The following is an 18,973-nucleotide window of genomic DNA, read 5'->3' as shown; positions in this document are numbered from 1 at the left end:
CGTGGGCAAAGGCCGTAAAATGTTGTTGTAAGGGGCTGGGTCCTACTGAGAGGAGGATTCACCGAGTCCCAGAGTCTCGCGGAAGTCTTCCCCTGAGGTTGACCTGTCCTGACCCCTAGTGTCCAGCCAGATGGCCCCTAAGTCAGGATCTGAGGTCCGAGAGAACCTCCCTCCAGGTGAGGGCTGTGCACAGGCCTTTAAGAAAATTCCCCGAGGCCTGGTAATTGCCACATCCCATCCTTACCCCTCACTACCCTCCTCCCCCCATGTCCTTCCCTCCACCTCTGGGCAGAGGCCTTGACCCTGCCACGGCTTTTACCACCGCCCTGAGTTCTCCACCCAAGACGCCGCCCAGAGCAGCACACAGCGGAAGGGTCAAGGGGCTTTGGTTCAGAAAAACCTGGGTCCAAAGGGACAGTCACAGAGCCAGGCCAGGATGCCCCTCCACCAACCTTGAGGGGCAGGACAGTTTGTAAACACAGAGTTCCCTGGGGTGGAGTGCCTGGTGGTGGGGGAGAACAGGCACAAGGCAGGGCAGGAGACAAACCACCTCCGGATGGCTGCAGGGCCTCACTCCAGCCGTGAGGCTGAACCAACTTTCAGATGCAAACCGCTCACCCTAGTGGCATGACCCACTGACCACAACACCAGGGAGCCTCTGAGGCCCTGTCCCTATGCTTCACCTGCTGGACAGCTGGGCCAGGTGTCTCGGGGGAGGGGATTCTCCCTGCATCCAGCCAGGGCCTCATCAGGGGAACGCGGCCAATCTCCAAGACAGCCTGACGCTTAAGGGGGTAAAGGGACACACAGCCTGACCTCCCGGCCTGGAGGCCTCTGATATCTGCAAATATTTATTTTCTTCTCCAGGACTCTAGTGAAGAAGGAGGTCAATAGAAGGAGGTCTGTATCCTCTGGGCCTGGCAGGGGTGAGCCAGGGACAGACAGGACCCCCATGGGCCTGGTCACTGTGCTGGATGACTGGAGACACGGGGGGCCACCTCAGAACCCGATGCGGGAACTATTCATGGAGGACAGAAGGGTGGTATTCGGGGGTCTTGAGAGCTGCTTGACGGACGAGGCAACAGGCATGGGGGTGGCCGACCTCTGCACGATGTACCTGGATGCCTGGGACAAGACCGAGGGGGAGGACTCCAGGAACCTGGAGCCTGAGGCTGTCCAGGAGAGGGAGTCTCTGGGAGAGAGGGAGGCAGTGGGCGAGCTGGTCGTGGTGTTGGGCACAGTCTCCCTGTCAGCATCCGGGTCCTTCTGGCGGTTGTGGGTCACCGGGTGGGTGCGCTGGCCCTGCTGCCCCAGGACGTTGTGCAACACGAGGTCAGACATGTGGGTGGGCGACAGGTTGTTGAAGTGCAGGCTTTGGTAGATCTGAGGTGAAATCTGTGGGGAACAGAGCAGGGGAGTTTGAGGGGTTCACCCAGGACCAAGAGCAGGCTCACGGGGAGGATGGGCCAAGTCTCCAGAGTACCGTGGTTGTCACTGATGTCCACAGCCTTCCGGAACTGCAAGCCCACTGTGCTCCAGGCCCGGCAGCCAGCCCTTCTCCTGGGGTTGGCAACAACGCTTTGAGGTCAGCACTGGACCGTCCCCATCTTAGAATGAGGCCTCAAGCTGGGCCTGATTGAGGCTCAGATGGGAGGAGCCCCCCAGACAAGCTCCCACCTCTCCTGTCAGCACTCACCAAGCTGCGCTTTGAGGCCCATCTCCAGAAGGCAGGGATGTGGCCTCCCTTCACACTGACCTCTCCCAGCCCGGGACAGAGGGGTTCTCTCACTTCACTTGGTGCCCATCACAGAGGGAGGAAATTCTCATAAATGCCCCTATGGCAGATGCCTCTGAAAGAGGCTGGAGTCTGCCCAAGCAAGAGGCTTGCTTAGATGGGGCTCAAAGCTGCCTTGCAAAGTCCCAGCTCTTTCTTTCTTTCCCCAAGCAGAGCCCCCCCATTCCATTCCCTGTGTCTCTCACATGGCACCGGGAGACCCCGTGTCTGCTCTAGAGTAGCCCACAGTACGGAGACTAACAACCAACCAAACGCACAGCCACAGACTTTGGGAAATTCTTTGAAGGCTATCAAAGTCCCAGGTCCACAGAGAACCTCCTCCCATAGGCCCGATGAGGTGTGTCCTCAAAGACAAAACCTGTGTCCATGGCGTTGGCCAGGGCCTTTGCAAACAAATCAACCCAACCAGCTTCATCCCAGAATTCTGTTAAAGGGCTGGTGCTTCCCTCGCCCCCACGAGAGGGCCCTGTGGGCTCAAGGGAGGCTGCTAATGGAGCTGGGATCCCCAGCCTCCAGCATCTCAGGGAGCAAGCCCCACCCTGCCTCACCTGGTACTTCATCCAGCCATACTGCACGTTGGTGGACTGGAGTCCAGGACTCCGTGACCGGTCCTTAGGCTTGTACGCGGCTCCCACAACTTTGCTCTCCTGCAGGAGTCACGGGCAAGAGTGAGGCCTCAGGGCTGACAGCTGAGGGCCCTTCTATGCCCCCGTGTCCCCGTGTCCCCCACCCAGCCTCACCTGCTTGCCCTTGGACTCCCACTTGCACCAGCTGCTCTCAACGTCTTCCTGGGAGCGCTCTCCAGCCCACGGGGACGTCTGGGTTATCTTCTGCAGGTTGGCCCAAGCTTCAGCCTCCGTGTCTGGCTTCCCATTCAGGAGAGCCACGAGTGCCGCCTCCTCCTGCCGCTGGTACACCAGGGCCTCGGCCAGAGCCCGCTCCTCCCTGATGGAAGGCGCTTTCCTTCATAAGACGCCCTCACACCACAAGCAGCCTTCCCGGGGAGCACAACGGGTTTCTCCCACCTGGGCCCGATCCTCTTCTACCTTCTTATCCCTCTCCTGAGGTCATACTGCCCAGGACCAACACTAAACAGGTGTCCAATTAACATCAGCAAAGACTAGATTAAACGGACCCCCAACAAGTCCTGAGACCTTTCCTAGCACCCTGAGCTCTTCCCATGGAGGTCTAATACCCCATCTTGACCTTACCTGGTCCCCCCAAATGTGGAATATTTAAACATCCTCTCCCTTCCAGGGAAACCCTACCTCTACCTTGTTTGATAACCCCACGTAGGACCGTAAAGAGGTATGCCTTGACAAGAGACTAGGAGCCACAAGGACTGTACGGGTGCCTGGAAAACTCCTACTGACATATCAAAACCCAATTCCAGAATCTCTTCTCTTATGAAGCTTCTCTTTTACTTGATCCACCCAATGAGGTGATTGTCCTCTGAGCCATTCCTATTCTTAATAGTCTCACCACTTATCAGATAAAACAACAACCATGAGTTTGCGTGCCAATCTCCCCAAGTGGACTCTGAGTTCTCTGAGGCAGGACTTGTATCTGGACCTCTAGAACCTAGCACAGAGTCTGGGAGTCAGCAGGACCTTGATAAATATTTTTGGGGGATGACCCCAAATTATCTGAGACTTGGTCAGGAATAAGAGTGGAACATGGGTGGAGAAGGAACCTGTAGAGGAAAGAAGCAGCAAGCAGCCTGACTTTCCTGTGGATCAGGGAAATAACACAAGTGTGTGTTCGGGACCAGAGCTCTGGGCACTGTCCTACCAGGGACCTCTAGCCACATAGAAATGGCCCCAGCAGGGAAGCCAGCCCTGGCAAATCTGAACCGGGCTCTGGGGCAGAGGCCCATCTAACGGCTTGCCTTTCTATACTTTCTGCTGATTTGTACCACTCAAACTTTCAGTGGACCTGGGCTCTTAGGCCACAGCTGCCACCTGTAGAGTCAAGTTGCCTGCAAGTCCCAAACCTTTGGCCTTTACCAAATATGCCCAGTGCTACCCAACCCAGATGAGGCTGCCTGGGACCTGGGGAGGCTCCCAGCCTCCCCCTCCTTGGGCCAGCAAATACCAGCTGGGCTGTGATAACTCACTGCAGCTCTGAATGGAAGGCCTTCTGGGCAGCAACTACAGTGTCATCCTCCTCCTTTGAGTTTCTTCTCAGTTCAGGATCACCAACCATCTGAATATCCCGCAGCCTTTTCCAGACACTCAGGCCGAACGTCCCTGTGATTTAACCAGAAGCAGCTCAGTCACAAGAAGTGGCCTACCTCCCTTTCTCTGAACCTGCTACCCCTCCCCCTCCACCCTCAAGACTCAGCTAGCAACCCCTTACCCTTGGCCCACACTTCATGATGCTTACCACATGCCAGGCATTATGCCGGCTACTTAACAAATACCTGAAGGAACTACCCTTAGTCCTACGATACACTTGGAGCTCAGGCCAAAACATCCTGCCCCACATGTAGGCTGAGATGGAAAGACCTCTATGGCAATGACTGAGTGATCTTCAGTTGGGCTTAAGCAGCTCACGTGTAAAGTAGCAATGACATAAAGTGATCAGGCACCCACCAGACCTGAGATTGGTGTGGCACTAGAGAGGAGAAAGGCTGGAGGAGAAAGCAGGTAGTAAGAACAGAGAAACATGAGTCCTGCTTTGGGGCAGGGCGTGGTGAGTAGTAGGCCATTGTCCTGCTGCAGAATTTCTAAAAATTAAAAAATATAGTTAAAAAGTCATATTTTAAAAACTCTTGGGGAGCTGTAGAAGCAAAAAAAGAGTAGATGAACTAGGGGTGCCAGGGTGGCTCAGTCAGATGAACATCCGACCTTGATTTCAGCTCAGGTCATGATCTCACAGTCTTGAGATTGAGCCCCGTGTCAGGCTCCGCACTGGGTGCAGAGCCTGCTTGGGATCCCATCTCTCCCTCTTCCTCTGCTCCTCCCCCACTCGTGCACATTCTCTCTCTCTCTCTCTCTCTCTCTCTCTCAAAAAAAAAAAAAATAGATTAGCTAAAATTACAGAAAGGGGGATGGTGCCTGAGTGGCTCAGTTGGTTAAGGGTTTGACTTCAGCTCTGGTCATGATCTCACATTTCATGAGTTCAAGCCCTGCATTGGGCTCTCTGATGTCAGCACAGAATCCACTTCAGATCCTCTGTCCCCCCTCTCTCTCTGCCCCTTCCCTGCTTGCTCTCTCTCTCTCAAAATAAATAAACATTTAAAAATTTTTAATGAGAAATAAAAAAATAAAATTATAGAAAGAGAAGAGTCCTTCCAAGAAGAACTGAAATTGAGATCTGATTCCTTCTCTGGGAGTCTGGGCACAGGCTGAGTGAGAATCAGGTTCTGCTTAGGCAGAAGGAAGCTCCTGGAAGCAAAAGAAACCATCAGAGCTTCTGCCAGCCATTCTGGCTGGCAGAATGGGATCAAGTCTAGTGAAATCTCAAATGCATAGACGTGTTTTCCATAGGACATTTGCTGAGCACTAGGGGAGCTGAGGACCTGGAATTTGGGTTAGACAGATAGAATGAGGTTGTTGGGAGACAAAGTCCCACTGGAGGAAAAAAACCTTTGAAAACACAACAGAGACGATTTCACAATGGAAGATGGAAGAAAACCAAGTCTTCCTAAAGCTGCAACCCAGACCCAATCCAGCTCAGTTCCTGACAGCAATGAGATGAGCAGCCTTGTACAGAGCAACGAGCACATGTGCTGGAGGAAAATCCATCAACTTCCGTCTCTGTGGTTCTTTTATACAAAGTCTAGAAAAGTCTTGGCTTTGGTTTGAGGAGGGGTTGTTTCATTTTGGGGGGTTTTGGAGAGGTAGGTTTTTTATGCATTTAACATATAAAAAGACAGAAAAGTATAACCAATAATAAAGAGAAGAAATAGGCATTAGAAATAGACCCACAGATAATTCTGACACAGGAGTTAGCAGATAAAACTTTATTGCAAATAGTTATATAAAATGAAGGAAAATATGAACAAAATGAAGGGAAAGAAGGAGAATTTCAACAATGAATTGTATTCTACAGGAAAGAACCAAATCGGTATTCGAGAACTAAAAAAAATATGAAATTAAGAATTAACTGAATGGATTTAATACCAGGTTGCATACAGAAGGAGACAGGACTAACGAATTGGAAGGCAGGTCATCAGAAAATATCCAAACTAGAAGGCAGAGATAAAAAACAAACAAAAACAAAAAAGAAACAAACAAAAAAACAGAAAGAACAGAACAGAGCATAAGAGCCATATGGGACAGAGTCAAATGTTCTAACATACATATAAATTGGAACTCCATAATGGGAGGAGAGAGAGAATGGGCAAAAGCAGTATTGAAGAGATAATATTTGACAACTTTTCAAAACTGGTGAAAAATACCAACCCCCAGATTTAAAAAGATCAGTGAACTCCAAGTGGGATGAATACAAATAAAAGCACACTAGGAACATCATAGTCAAACTGTTGAAAACCAAAAGCAGTCAGAGAGAAAAGAAAAATTACTGTCAAAGTAACTTATAGTTGACTTAAAAAAATTTTTTTTTACATTTATTTATTTTTGAGAGAGAGGGTGAGACAGAGCACATGCGGAGGAGGGGCAGAGAGAGAAGGAGACACAGAATTTGAAGCAGGCTCCAAGCTCTGAGCAAGAGTTCAGCACAGAGCCCGGCGCAGGGCTTGAACCCATGGACTGCAAGATCATGATCTGAGCCAAAGTCGAACACTTAACCAACTGAGCCACCCAGGCACCCCTACAGTTGACTTTTTGAGAGAAAATATGGAAGCCAAAGATGATAGAAAAGTCTCTTTTTCAATATTGAAAGAAAATTAACTTCCAGCTGAGATTTCTATGCCCAGTAAAAGAGTCTTAACATTTTAAGACAAAATAAATATGTTTTCAGATACAGAAAGCTTAAGGATCAGTACAGATGGACTCTATAAGAAATAATAAAGGAACTTCTTCAGACTTAAGGAAAATGATAGCAGACAGAACCCCAGTATTTCAAGAAGGAATAAAGAGCATCAGAAATGGTAAATATGGGTAAATATAAAAAGAAATAGGCTGCTTAAAGTAACATTAATAACAGTGCCTTGTGGGAAGACATAACATATTTGAAATAAAATCTATGCTAGAGATAGCATAAACAGTGGGGAGAAGAAAGTAAGATTCTTTTTTTTTTTTTCAACGTTTATTTATTTTTGGGACAGAGAGAGACAGAGCATGAACGGGGGAGGGGCAGAGAGAGAGGGAGACACAGAATCAGAAATAGGCTCCAGGCTCTGAGCCATCAGCCCAGAGCCCGACGCAGGGCTCGAACTCCCGGACCGCGAGATCGTGACCTGGCTGAAGTCGGACGCTTAACCGACTGCGCCACCCAGGTGCCCCAAGAAAGTAAGATTCTTGCACAAGAAGTGGTATCAGGTCAAGAGTGTATATTATAACCTCTAAAGAATCTCTAAAGAACACTGAAGAATAATATAAAAACATACAACTAAAAAGTTAATAAAGGAATAAAACAAGATAATTGATTTTTTAAGCTTATTTATTTATCTTTGAGAGAGGAAAGCACAAGCAGGGGAGGGAAAGAGAGAGATACACATGGAATCCCAAGTAGGCTCCAGGCTCTGAGCTGTCAGCACAGAGCCCAACACAGGGCTCAAACTCATGACCCACAAGATCATGACCTGAGCTGAAGTCAGATGCTCAACCGACTGAGCCACTCAGGTGCCCCGATAATTGTTTTTAAATACTTGATTAATGCAAAAGAAGAAAGAAAAGGAAGAATAAAGGAACAAAGAATAGAAAAACAGTATCAAGATGATAGACTGAAACCATATAAGTAATTCCATTAATATTTGAATGGACTAAATATACAATTAGAAGGCAAATATTGTCAGGATGAAAAAAATAAAACTAAATACAATGCTGTTTAAAAGAGGCACATATAAGGACAGAGATAGGTTGAAAAGTCATGTTGGCAAATGTAATGAACTTCCAGTGGTCAGATGAATAAATTCTGGGGATCTAATGTATAACATGGCAACTATAGTTAACAATACTATATTGTATACTTTAAATTTGCTAAGAGAGTAGATATTAAGAATTCTTACCTTGCACAAATACTATGTGAGGTGATAGATGTATTAATTATCCTGATTGTGGTGATTATTTCACAGTGTATGCATATACCAAATCATCATGTTATACACATAAAACACCAGCTTACTCAGTCTTTTTTTTCTATATTTCTATTACTATGTCTTCATAGTCACTAATCCCTTCTTCTGTAGTGTCTAATTTGCTATTAATCCCATCCAGTGTATTGTTATCTCAGACACTGTTATTTTTAATTTCTAATTTCAATTTGGGTCTTTATGTATATATATATATATATATATATATATATATATATATATATATATATATATATATATATATATTCGAGTTCTCTCCTTAACATTTTGATGTTTTCTTCTACCTTTTGTAACACATGAAGTATATTCATAATATTATAGATTTACTTATATTATATATTATAATATTATATCTATATTTCATATAATACAGATGTAATTTATAATATTACAAATATATACAATACATACTAGTATATTATGTATAAATTATAATACCTCAGGGCTTACTATTCTTTGCTGCCTGCTGTCTAATGTCTGGAAACTGTCACATACATTTTGTTCATGTTTTTAGTTGCTTAAAGCGAGAATGTAAATCCAGTCCTTGTTAGTCTATCATGTCTGGAGCCAACAGAAACGATAGGCAATAGAAACAGACCCAGAAGTGAACCAGATATTAGAGTTATCAAAGACTTTAAAATAGCATTGGCAATATGTTCAAGGATGTAAACTATAAAATGAGGAATTCCATCCAAGGACAGGAATAAAATAAAAATAATCAAAGAGTTTTTTACCCATATAAGAGCTAAAAATGCGAGGAAAGGAATAAACCTTTGATAAGAGACAAGAGACCAAGGCTGCTTTCAGCCCTGACAGAGTAATGAGAGGAGGATAAGCCCAGATGAGTGCTTAGTGAACTTTGAACAGCCTCACATGGCATGACATACTATAATCCAGGATGTTCAAGCCACAGGGCAAGTCTGTAGCTACCCACCAACTCTTTCCCTCAGGTCTTCACAGGGTATATAGTGGCAGTCCAGTGAAGGCTGGGGGCAGGGCAGAAGAGCTGAGACATAGACCGTGCAAGTATCAAGTGTAAGAAAGCATACGGTGCTTTTTCTGTGATGGCTATAAGGATATATGTATACTTTCTGAAAATTCATCAAGCTGAACCCTTTTGGTTTGTGTGCTTTACCTTATATAGGTTATAACTCAACAATTAAGTTTATTTTTCTATTATTTGAGAGAGAGGGAGAGAGTGCACATGAGTGTGCAGGAGAGGTAGAGAGAGAGAATCTCAAGCAGACTCTGCTGTCAGCACAGAGCCTGACATGGGCTCGAACTCACAAAGTGTGAGATCAGGACCTGAGCCAAAATCAAGAGCCAGACACTTAACCAACTAAGCCACCCAGGCACCCCAAGTTTATTTTTAAAAAGAGAAAGGAATGTGCCTTCTCAGATACGTGATTTGCAAAAATATACACAGGCAAATAATGTTGGGTGGATGGGTGGGGGGTTAGATGGACAGCTGATGGATGAATGGACACACTGCTGAACGGACAATTGGAAAGGCACATATCCTGTGATACTATTTGAGCAAAGGCAGCTGCTATGGCTTGAAACTCCACCCCATAGGATATAAGGTTTATGCCAGTTTATGCTCTAACAGGGACAGAACCACAATGGGCCATGTGGCACGGCTGAACTTCAGTAGGACCCATACCAACGGTGTCACCGGAGAGTTTCCGAGCCTTGACATTACAGTCCTGGCCAGCACTGATAACCAGCTGGAAGGTATCTACATATAGGATGTCTGCCACACTGTCCAAATGGTCCTTCCAGGTATTCAGAAGCTTGGGAGGAACCAAGGAAATGGTCTGGCCAGCCACAACCTACAGGGGACAACACAGGAGAACTACTTATCCCAAGACACAGGTTCACCAGAGGGCACATGACACTGGAGGCAGCAGAGCCCTCTGGAAGGATCCTGGGACACGGTCCCATGGCCCACATCCCAGGGTCCTAGTTCTAGACATGTTCCCACATTAGCTTTCTGGTGACTTCAGGTAAATCCTGGTAGTTCTCTGGCCCTCACTGGTCCCTTTGGTAAAATCATAAAAAAGCATTCGCATATTGCTATATTGTTTACCAGATGTGTCTATACAGATTATTCCATTTGAATGTCATAACAACCTTACAGGATGTGTATGAGTCTCACCATTTCGTAGAGGAGAGAACTGAACCCAGAGCCACATAGTGGTGAGGCTAGGACAAGAAAAACGGACAAAGGATGTGAACAGACAATTCCCAAAACTATACATGGCCAATAAAATAACGAAAGATGTCAACATCACTAATAAGCAAAGATAGCTTCATTAAAATCAAAGGAAACCATTTGTATCTAAAAATCAGCCAAAGGTTTGTTTCACTTCGAACATTTATTTATTGAATGCCTTCTCTAAGCGAGGCACTCTGATAGACCCAGGGAACGCTCACTCGGATGAATACCGCTAATAATAAATACTTTATGTTGGCAAGGATAAAGCAGAATAGGCTAATAATGTGCAAAACTCTATAAACTTTCTGGAGTGTAGTTTGGCGGTACACATTAAAAGCCTTGGAAAGATTTATGCTTTCTCCCCATATTATTTCCAGGAGATAAATTACCAGATGCACGAACAACTACAAATAAACAAAAAAAGATTTGTGAAAAGGAAAAATTGTTCTACCATTTTTCTACCTTTTAAACACAGTTTTATTGAGATATAATTCACAATTCACCCATTTGAAGTGCTCGCTTCAGTCATTTTTAGTATATTCACAGAGTTTGCAACCACCATCACGTTCAATTTTAGACCATTCCATCACTCCACAGTTGGTATAAATGGAATCATGCAATATGTGGTCTTTTATGACTGGCTCCTTTCACTTAGCATAATGTTTTCAAGATACATCATGTTGTAGCGTGGATCAGCACATCATTCCTTTATGTATCTGTTCAACAGTTGTGGACATTTGGGTTGTTTTCACTTCTAGGCTATTGTAAATAATGTTGCTATAAACACTCGTATAGGGGCGCCTGGGTGGCGCAGTCGGTTAAGCGTCCGACTTCAGCCAGGTCACGATCTCGCGGTCCGTGAGTTCAAGCCCCGTGTCAGGCTCTGGGCTGATGGCTCAGAGCCTGGAGCCTGTTTCCAATTCTGTGTCTCCCTCTCTCTCTGCCCCTCCCCCGTTCATGCTCTGTCTCTCTCTGTCCCAAAAATAAATAAACGTTGAAAAAAATTTAAATAAAATAAAATAAACACTCGTATATAAGGTTCTGTGTGGACACCTCTTCATTTCCCTTGGGTGTATATTTAGAGGTGGAATTCTTGGGTCATATGGTAACCCTATGTTGAACTTTCTGAGAAACTTAAATCGTTTTCCAAAGTGGCTGTACCACCTTACGTTCTTACCAGCAATGTATGAGAGTTTCAATTTGCCCACAACTTAGCCAACATTTATTATCTACAGCTATCCTAATGAGTGTGAACGGGGATCTCATTATGGTTTTGATATACATTCCCCTAATGGCTAATGATGTTTGGCATCTTTTCATATACTTATTGGTGATTTGTGAATCTTCTTGAAGAAATGTCTATTTAGACTCTTTGCCCATTTTTAACTGGGTAATTTGTCTTTTTATTGTTGATGTGTAAGATTTCTTTGAATATTCTGGATACTAGTCTCTTATCATGTACATTATTTGCAAATATTTTCTCCCATTCTATATGTCATCTTTTCACTTTCTTATATGGTGTCTTTTGTAGGCCAAAAGTTTTTAAATTTGACAAAATTCAATTTATTTGTTTATTTTGTTGTTTGTGTTTTTGATGTCATATTTAAGAAATATTGGGGCACCTGGGTGGCTCAGTCGGTTAAGCGTCCGACTTCGGCTCAGGTCATGATCTCGCGGTCCGTGAGTTTGAGCCCTGCGTCAGGCTCTGTGCTGACAGCTCAGAGACTGGAGCCTATTTCAGATTCTGTGTCTCCCTCTCTCTCTGGCCCTCCCCCGTTCATGCTGTCTCTCTCTGTCTCAAAAATAAAATAAAAGTTAAAAAAAATTAAAAAAAAAAGAAATATTGCCTAACCCTTGCGCCTGGGTGGCTCAGTCAGTTAAGCCTCTGACTTAGCCTCAGGTCATGATCTCATGGCTCTCCCAGCCCCACATTGGGCTCTGTGCTGACAGCTCAGAAGCTGCAGCCCACTTCGAATTCTGTGTCTCCTTCTCTCTCTGCTTCTCCTCTGCTCTCTCTCTCTCCCTCTCTCTCTCAAATAAACATTAAAAAAATTAAAAAATATATTGCCTAACCCAAAGTCATGCAGATATCTCCCTATGCTTTCTTCTAAGAGTCTTTTAATTTTAACTCTTCCATTTAGGTCCATGACCACTGAAAGTTAATTTATGAAGTAAAATATGTTTTCCTTTATGTTGTGTGTTCATTCTTTGCTGTGGATATCCGGTTTTCCCAGCACCATTTGTTTAAAAAGATTATTCTTTCTGGGGCCCCTGGGTGGCTCAGTCGGTTAAGCATCCAACTCTTGATTGTAGCTCAGGTCATGATCTCACTGTTCGTGAATTTGAGCCCCACATCAGGCCCTGCACTGACAGCATGGAGCCTGTCTGTGATTTTGTCTCCTGTCTCCCTCTCTCTTTGCTCCTCCCCTGCTTTCTCTCTCTCTCTCTCTCTCTCTCTCTCTCTCTCTCTCTCTCTCAAAAATAGATTTAAAAACATTTAAACAATTATTCTTTCCTCCATTTGATTGTTTTGGTACCTCTGTCAAAAATAAATTGATCAGAAATTTGACAGTTTATTTTTCCACTCTTAATTCTATTTTATTGACCTATATGTCTATGCTAATGCTAGCACCACACTATTTTCACTGTAGCTTTGCAGTAAGTTTTGAAATTGGGAAATGTGAGTTTTCCAACTCTGGCTTTTTTCAAGATTTTTGGACTATTCTAGGACATTTGCATTTCTGTATGAATTTTAGGATCAGCTTGTCAATTTCTGCAAAATAAGGAGTGGGGATTGATAGATTACACTGAATTAATTTGGAAAATATTGTTATATTAACAAGATTAAATCTTCCAATCCATGAACATGGGATATCTTTCCATTTATTTAGGTTGTCTTCGATTTCTTTCAACAGTGTTTTGTAGTTTTAATAGTACAAGTTTTGTACTACTTTTGTAAATTCATTCCTAAATATTTTATTCTTTTTGATGCTATTATAAGCTGGATGCCTTTTATTTCATTTTCTTGCCTACTTGCCCTTCCAGTAAAACATTAGTAGTTGAGGAAGTTCCCTTCTACTCTTTGTTAATTGAGCGCTTTTATCAGGAAAGGGTGTTGGATTTTGTCAAATGCTGTTTCTGTATTTATTGAGATGATTATGTGTCTTTTGTTCTTTATTCACTTAATATGGTGTATTACATTAATTGATTTTGGATATTAAACCAACCTTGCATTCCTGGGATAAGCCTCACTTGGTCATGATGTGTAATCCTTTTCATATGTTGCTGGATTCAATTTGCTAGTGTTTTATTGGTGGCATTTGCATCTGTATTCATAAGAGATATTGGCCTATAGTTTTATTTTCTTGTGATGTCCTTGTCTGGTTAGGTTATCAAGGTAACAGGGGCCTCACAGAAAACTCTTTGGCAAGAATTCTTGAAGAATTGACATTAATTCTTCTTTAATTATTTGGTAGAGTTCACCAGTAAAGTCATCTGTACCTGGGCTTTTCTTTGTGGGAAGTTTTATTACTAGTTCGATCTCTTGTGATATTCAAGTTTTCTATTTCTTTAAATTTTCTATTTCATTTTGAGCCCATTCTGGTAGTTCATATCTAAGAATTTATCCATTTTCTATCATTTTTTGATAATGAAAAATTAAAAACTGTTCTAATGTCTGACAATAAGTTAAATAAATGATTGTACCTCTATACAGTGAAATATTACTTCTTCATTAGAAAGTCTGGTTTTCAAGAATGTTTGATAATATAGAAAATTCTAGTTACATACAGTATAATCCCAATTTGTTTAAACTATATCATTATAACACTAAGTGCAGATGGTCGGGAGCACAGAGTCTGGAGTCAGACTTGAGTTTACGCCCAGGTCCAACACTGGCAGTTGTGTGAACTTAGGTCCCTCCAGCTCTACAGTTTTATCTTTCTCATCTGAAAAGTAACATCTCTCTCCCAGAGCAATTACGGAGAATCAGTGAGAGAACACATAAAAGCACTTATCACAATTCTTGAAACACATTAAGCAGTAAATAAATGACACGCGTTGTTGTTAATATAACGATTATATTAACATTACAGATTCCTCATATAGTGAACCCATGGGTGACTTACTCCCAACAGATTTGAATGCAGTGACATTTTCTTCTTACTAAAACCAGACTAGACATAATATCTTTGTGCAGAGATTCAAAAAGCACCTAAGACTGCAAGATGGCTATCAGAACTGCAAATGCATACAACCCTTTAATCTAGAAATCCCACTTCCAGGAATTTATCCTTCAGGCATATTTTTCACACATATGAAACAACATTCACTCTTCACTTTTGTTAAGAGCAAAAGATTGAAAACAACCTCAATTTCCCTTCAAAGGGAATTATATCAATAACATGTCCTATGGTTTACTACACAGCTATAAAGAATAATGTACTCATATGCAAAGATCTCCAAGATATATTATGGAATAAGAAAAACAAGGTGAGCACCAGTGTGTATGACATGCTACCTTCATGTAAAAACAAGGAGAGAACTTTACACATTTCTGTTTGCATAAATAAACACTGGAAGAATAACCAAAAATCAGCAGAAGTGGAACAAGAAGTTTTTCTTGGCAGTTTTTGGGCAGTGGGGAATAGGTGTAGGACTAAAAGTCCTTACTACAGGCCTTTTGCCACCCTGAGTTTTTAAAATCTTCGCTAGTGTATAACATACATATAGAAAAGTGTACATATCATAAATGTAACGAATAAACTTTCACAAACTGAACACAGCTGTATGACCAGACCCAGATTATGAAACAGAACATTGTCCATCCACCAGAAGTCCCCCTCATGGCTCCTTCTGACCAATCCATGCCCGCACAAAGATAATCACTTCTAATAGGGTGTTTGTTTTGTCTGTTTTTGTACTTTATATAGATCGAACTATAAAACTTACAATATATACTCTTTCATGTATGACTTCTTTAACCTACTTTGTTCAAATAATTACCCATTTTGTAATGAATAGTTGCAAACCATCCATTTCTAATGCTGGGTATTATTCTATATGGTGTGTATAGCACAATTTATATTTCAGTCTACACTGATGGGCATTTGGGTTGTTTCAAATGCGGAGTTATTGCAAATGGTAATTATATCAATGTTCTTATTCATTATCTTTTAGAGCACAGGCTTCTCTTGGATATAAACCTAGCAGTGGAATTGCTGGATCATAGTGTAGACACATATTCAGTTCTAGTGGAAACTACCAAACAGTTCCCCAAAGTGATTACACCAATCTACATTCCTGCCAGCAATGGAAATTCCAGTTGATCTACATCCTTGCCAACATTTGGTATTGCCTGTCTTTTTAGTTTTAGTCATCCTGGTAGGTATGTCGTGGTATCACACTGTGGTTTTAATTTGCATTTTCTTGATAACTAAGGAAAAGGTTCTCAGCTTCATTAGTCATTAGGGAAATATCAAGTGATTTTTGACTATGTAAATATATTACCTACTCAAGAAAATACATAAACATTTTCATTATCTTAAAACGAATTCATGAGTCCAGGGCCTTCATCGCAAAGATTAAAGCCCGTAGAAATGGTGTGTGTGTGTGTGTGTGTGTGTGTGTGTGTGTGTACATGTGCATGTGTATGCAGGTGTGTATACTTGTGTTTGACTGGTTAATGGTGACTTCTGGCTAACAAAAATGTCTCCACATCAACCAGACAACATTGAACAAGAAACACGAAAGACTCAGAATCTCAGGAAGAGAGCCATGGCCCCAGATCATTAGTGGGGTTCAGATTCCCCCAGAGTCTTCCTACCTCCTTCTCCTTCAAGGGGATGTAGTGTGGAAGGTTGATCTGGACCCGTTCAGGAATTAAGAACTGGAACTTGCTTGTTCCATTGGGTTTAAGTGGACACTTGTCACTGAATGTGCAATAATCTTTGATGTCCCAGATCTAGGCACAAAATGTGGGTTAGTGGCCCAGCATCCCTTGACACCAACACCAGCTCACACTGTGGGCCCCTCCCAAACTACTTGTCTTCACTCTGAGGTGTGAGTGGGGCAGTTCTCACTCACACCTCTGAGATACCCAGACACTCGGGTCAGAAGGGGGCCAAGGGAACTTGTAAGCCAGACCTATTAGCCGGCAGGCAGAGAGGGTGTGACTGGCCCAAGGACAAGACATTCTTGCCCCATGGCTCACCATAAATTATGAAGTTGGCTGCTGAGACCCCTGTTCATAGAGAGATGCATAGCTGGGGGGTGAGGGAGTTGTAGGAAGAGAACGATGGAATAGGGGACCCACCGGGAGAGGCTTCTTGGAGGGCCTTTTGGAACCACGTCCTCACTCATTTCCTGGGCACACCAGAGCAGAAGAGGACTTTTACTGCCCACTGTTTTACAAATGAAACCAGTACCCAGAGGGAGAAGAGACTAGGCTAGCGCCACATTTAGCAAAGAGGTGGCCGGAGCTTGGCTGACGCCGCCCCCTTAATCTCAAGCCAGTTCCTCCTCACCTTGATGTATCCTTTACAATCCCCTGTGACGAGGATCAAGTCTTTTTCATCAGTGGCCATGGCGCCCACAACCACATCCCCCTTGTCTTCGAAGTCCACAGGGAACTTCCCGAGCAGACCTCCGCCTCCATGGATGGACCAGGCATAGATGTGGCCATCCACGCAGCTGCTCAGCAGGGTGGCTATGTGTGGCAGGCGAGGCCTGGTCTGCAGGAAGATGATCTGTGCGAGAGAGGTGGGCCAGCTCAGCAGTGCTGTGAGCCGGGACTCACCCTGGCCACTGTTACACGGTGCTGAGGGGCTCAGGCAAGTCACCCCGCCCCTCTTCCCCCAATTTCCTAGATGCCCAGTGAGGATGGTGATGATCCACCACTCTTCCTACGTAGCTGGTAACGAATATTGGCTGCACTATGAGCTCCTTGAGGGGAGGAATTGGTGTCTTTTTTGTTCACTCTTTTATCTTTAGCAACTACAGTCATGTCTGACACATGCTACATGGTCAATGAAGATTTGTTGAATAAAGACATACAAATCTGATGCACCCCAAGACTCAAAGAAGAGTTTCTAAGACCTGTAACTCCACTCAAAGCGATTTGAAGAACACACTCGTTCTCCTTCGTATACGTCTATGGTAAGATGCCAGATTTTCCAGCCAACTGCCAAGAAAGCATCTTAACCAAATTCTCACTCAAGTCTTGTGGTGATCATGCCTTTTGTTAATTCCCCCCTCTGCTCACTTTCACCTTACATGTCACTCTGTGGCCCAGGCAGGGGTGATGGGGGCGGACAGCTATCATGCATGGCTGGCATGAGAAGAGAGCTGCTCTCCTGGCCCCCATCCTACATGAGGCAGAGAGCACAGGCAGTAGAGTGAATCAGACCAGACGGGGGAAATTGGAGGCTATATCAGAATTCCTGCTATATCAGAAATTACAGTGTGGTGGCTTATGTGTCCCCAAAACATGTCACCGACAGCAAAAATTCTGAAATATCCTGATTGTCACACATGTCCAAAACAAAATGCTTAACCTACTTCCTGTTGGCCCAAATGCCAGGGTCACAGAACCAGGAGTCCCTAAACCAAAGACAAAGGACAAGCATTTCCCCCATTTTATGCCAGTGTACTTGCACGCAGTACAAAATGTGGACGGCACAAATGAGAAGAAACTTAAATCACTCACAAAATGCCAATATCCAGAAATAATCACCATGAAGATTTTAATGCAATGTCTCTTTTTTTAATGTTTTTATTTGATTTTTTTGAGAGAGAGAGAGCATGAGTGGGGAAGAGGCAGAGAGAGAGGGAAACACAGAATCCGAAGCAGGCTCCAGCCTCTGAGCTGTCAGCACAGAGCCTGACGTGGGGCTTGAACTCACGGACGGTGCGATCATGACCTGAGCCTAAGTTGGACCCTTCACTGACTGAGCCACCCAGGCGCCCCTAATGCATCGTCTGTAAAGACTTTCATTATATTTTTTAATTATTAAATATACATGCAAGAATAGACGAAAATACCAATGGAAGAAGAGAGATCCCAGAAATAGACTATAGAAGACTCTAATATTATATAAGAATGATAGAATTTCAAGCCAGTGGAGAAAAGATAAACTACGCAATAAATGGCATTTGAACAACTGGCTATCAATTTAGAAAAACAATTTTAGATTCATATATCACACCATACACAAAACTACTTAGATGGGACAAGAAGATGACTAAATAAATATATAATTATAAATGTCTAGAAGAAAATATAACAAATTTTTCTGTGATCTTGGGATAAACAATGCCTTTCTCTCTTGTCACAAAGGAAAATAACAAAGATGGCTAGATAAAGACTAAAACCTCAGTGTGATATCACAAAGACAGATGAGGTGAAAATATCTGCAATACACAACAGCAAAGGATTCACTTTCCAAAGCACATCTAAGGAGCTCTAATAAATTAATGCAAAAAAGAATAGACAAGGGATATAAGTGGATGTTTAATTCATGGAAGAAATACAAATGTCTAGCAAACATATAGAAAGCTCAATATTACGAATAATCAAAAGAACTTTTTTTTTTTTAATTTCCACCCGCCAGACTGGCAGGAATTAAGAAAAGGCTAATATCCATTCCTGGCTTAGTGTAAGAACAAAGGCAGACTCACACTGTTGGAGGGAAGTCTTCTTGGAGAGCAAAATGGCTTCGTCCATTGAAATGTAAACTGTGCT

At 43.4% G+C, this 18,973-nt stretch overlaps 1 protein-coding gene across 2 annotated transcripts in view; it reads right to left on the bottom strand.

The window, feature by feature from the left end:
- Positions 1–838: 838 nt before the first annotated feature.
- Positions 839–18,973, bottom strand: part of EFCAB8 (EF-hand calcium binding domain 8) — a 66,653-nt gene continuing 48,518 nt past the window's right edge. For both annotated transcript variants that reach the window (XM_086701979.1, XM_086701980.1), the window contains exons 20-26: positions 16,758–16,979; positions 16,058–16,195; positions 9,679–9,847; positions 3,912–4,044; positions 2,536–2,740; positions 2,344–2,442; positions 839–1,395 (exon numbers count right to left, since the gene is read on the bottom strand). In XM_086701979.1, the coding sequence (XP_086558105.1) occupies positions 1,000–1,395; positions 2,344–2,442; positions 2,536–2,740; positions 3,912–4,044; positions 9,679–9,847; positions 16,058–16,195; positions 16,758–16,979 (1,362 nt within the window). In that variant the 3' untranslated portion in view covers positions 839–999. The remainder of the gene's footprint in view (positions 1,396–2,343; positions 2,443–2,535; positions 2,741–3,911; positions 4,045–9,678; positions 9,848–16,057; positions 16,196–16,757; positions 16,980–18,973) is intronic.

This window comes from Puma concolor, chromosome A3, assembly GCF_028749965.1.
Source record: "Puma concolor isolate L17-30 chromosome A3, mPumCon1.1.hap2, whole genome shotgun sequence".
NCBI classification, from domain to species: Eukaryota; Metazoa; Chordata; class Mammalia; order Carnivora; family Felidae; genus Puma; species Puma concolor.
This window is presented reverse-complemented; position numbering and strand designations above follow the sequence as displayed.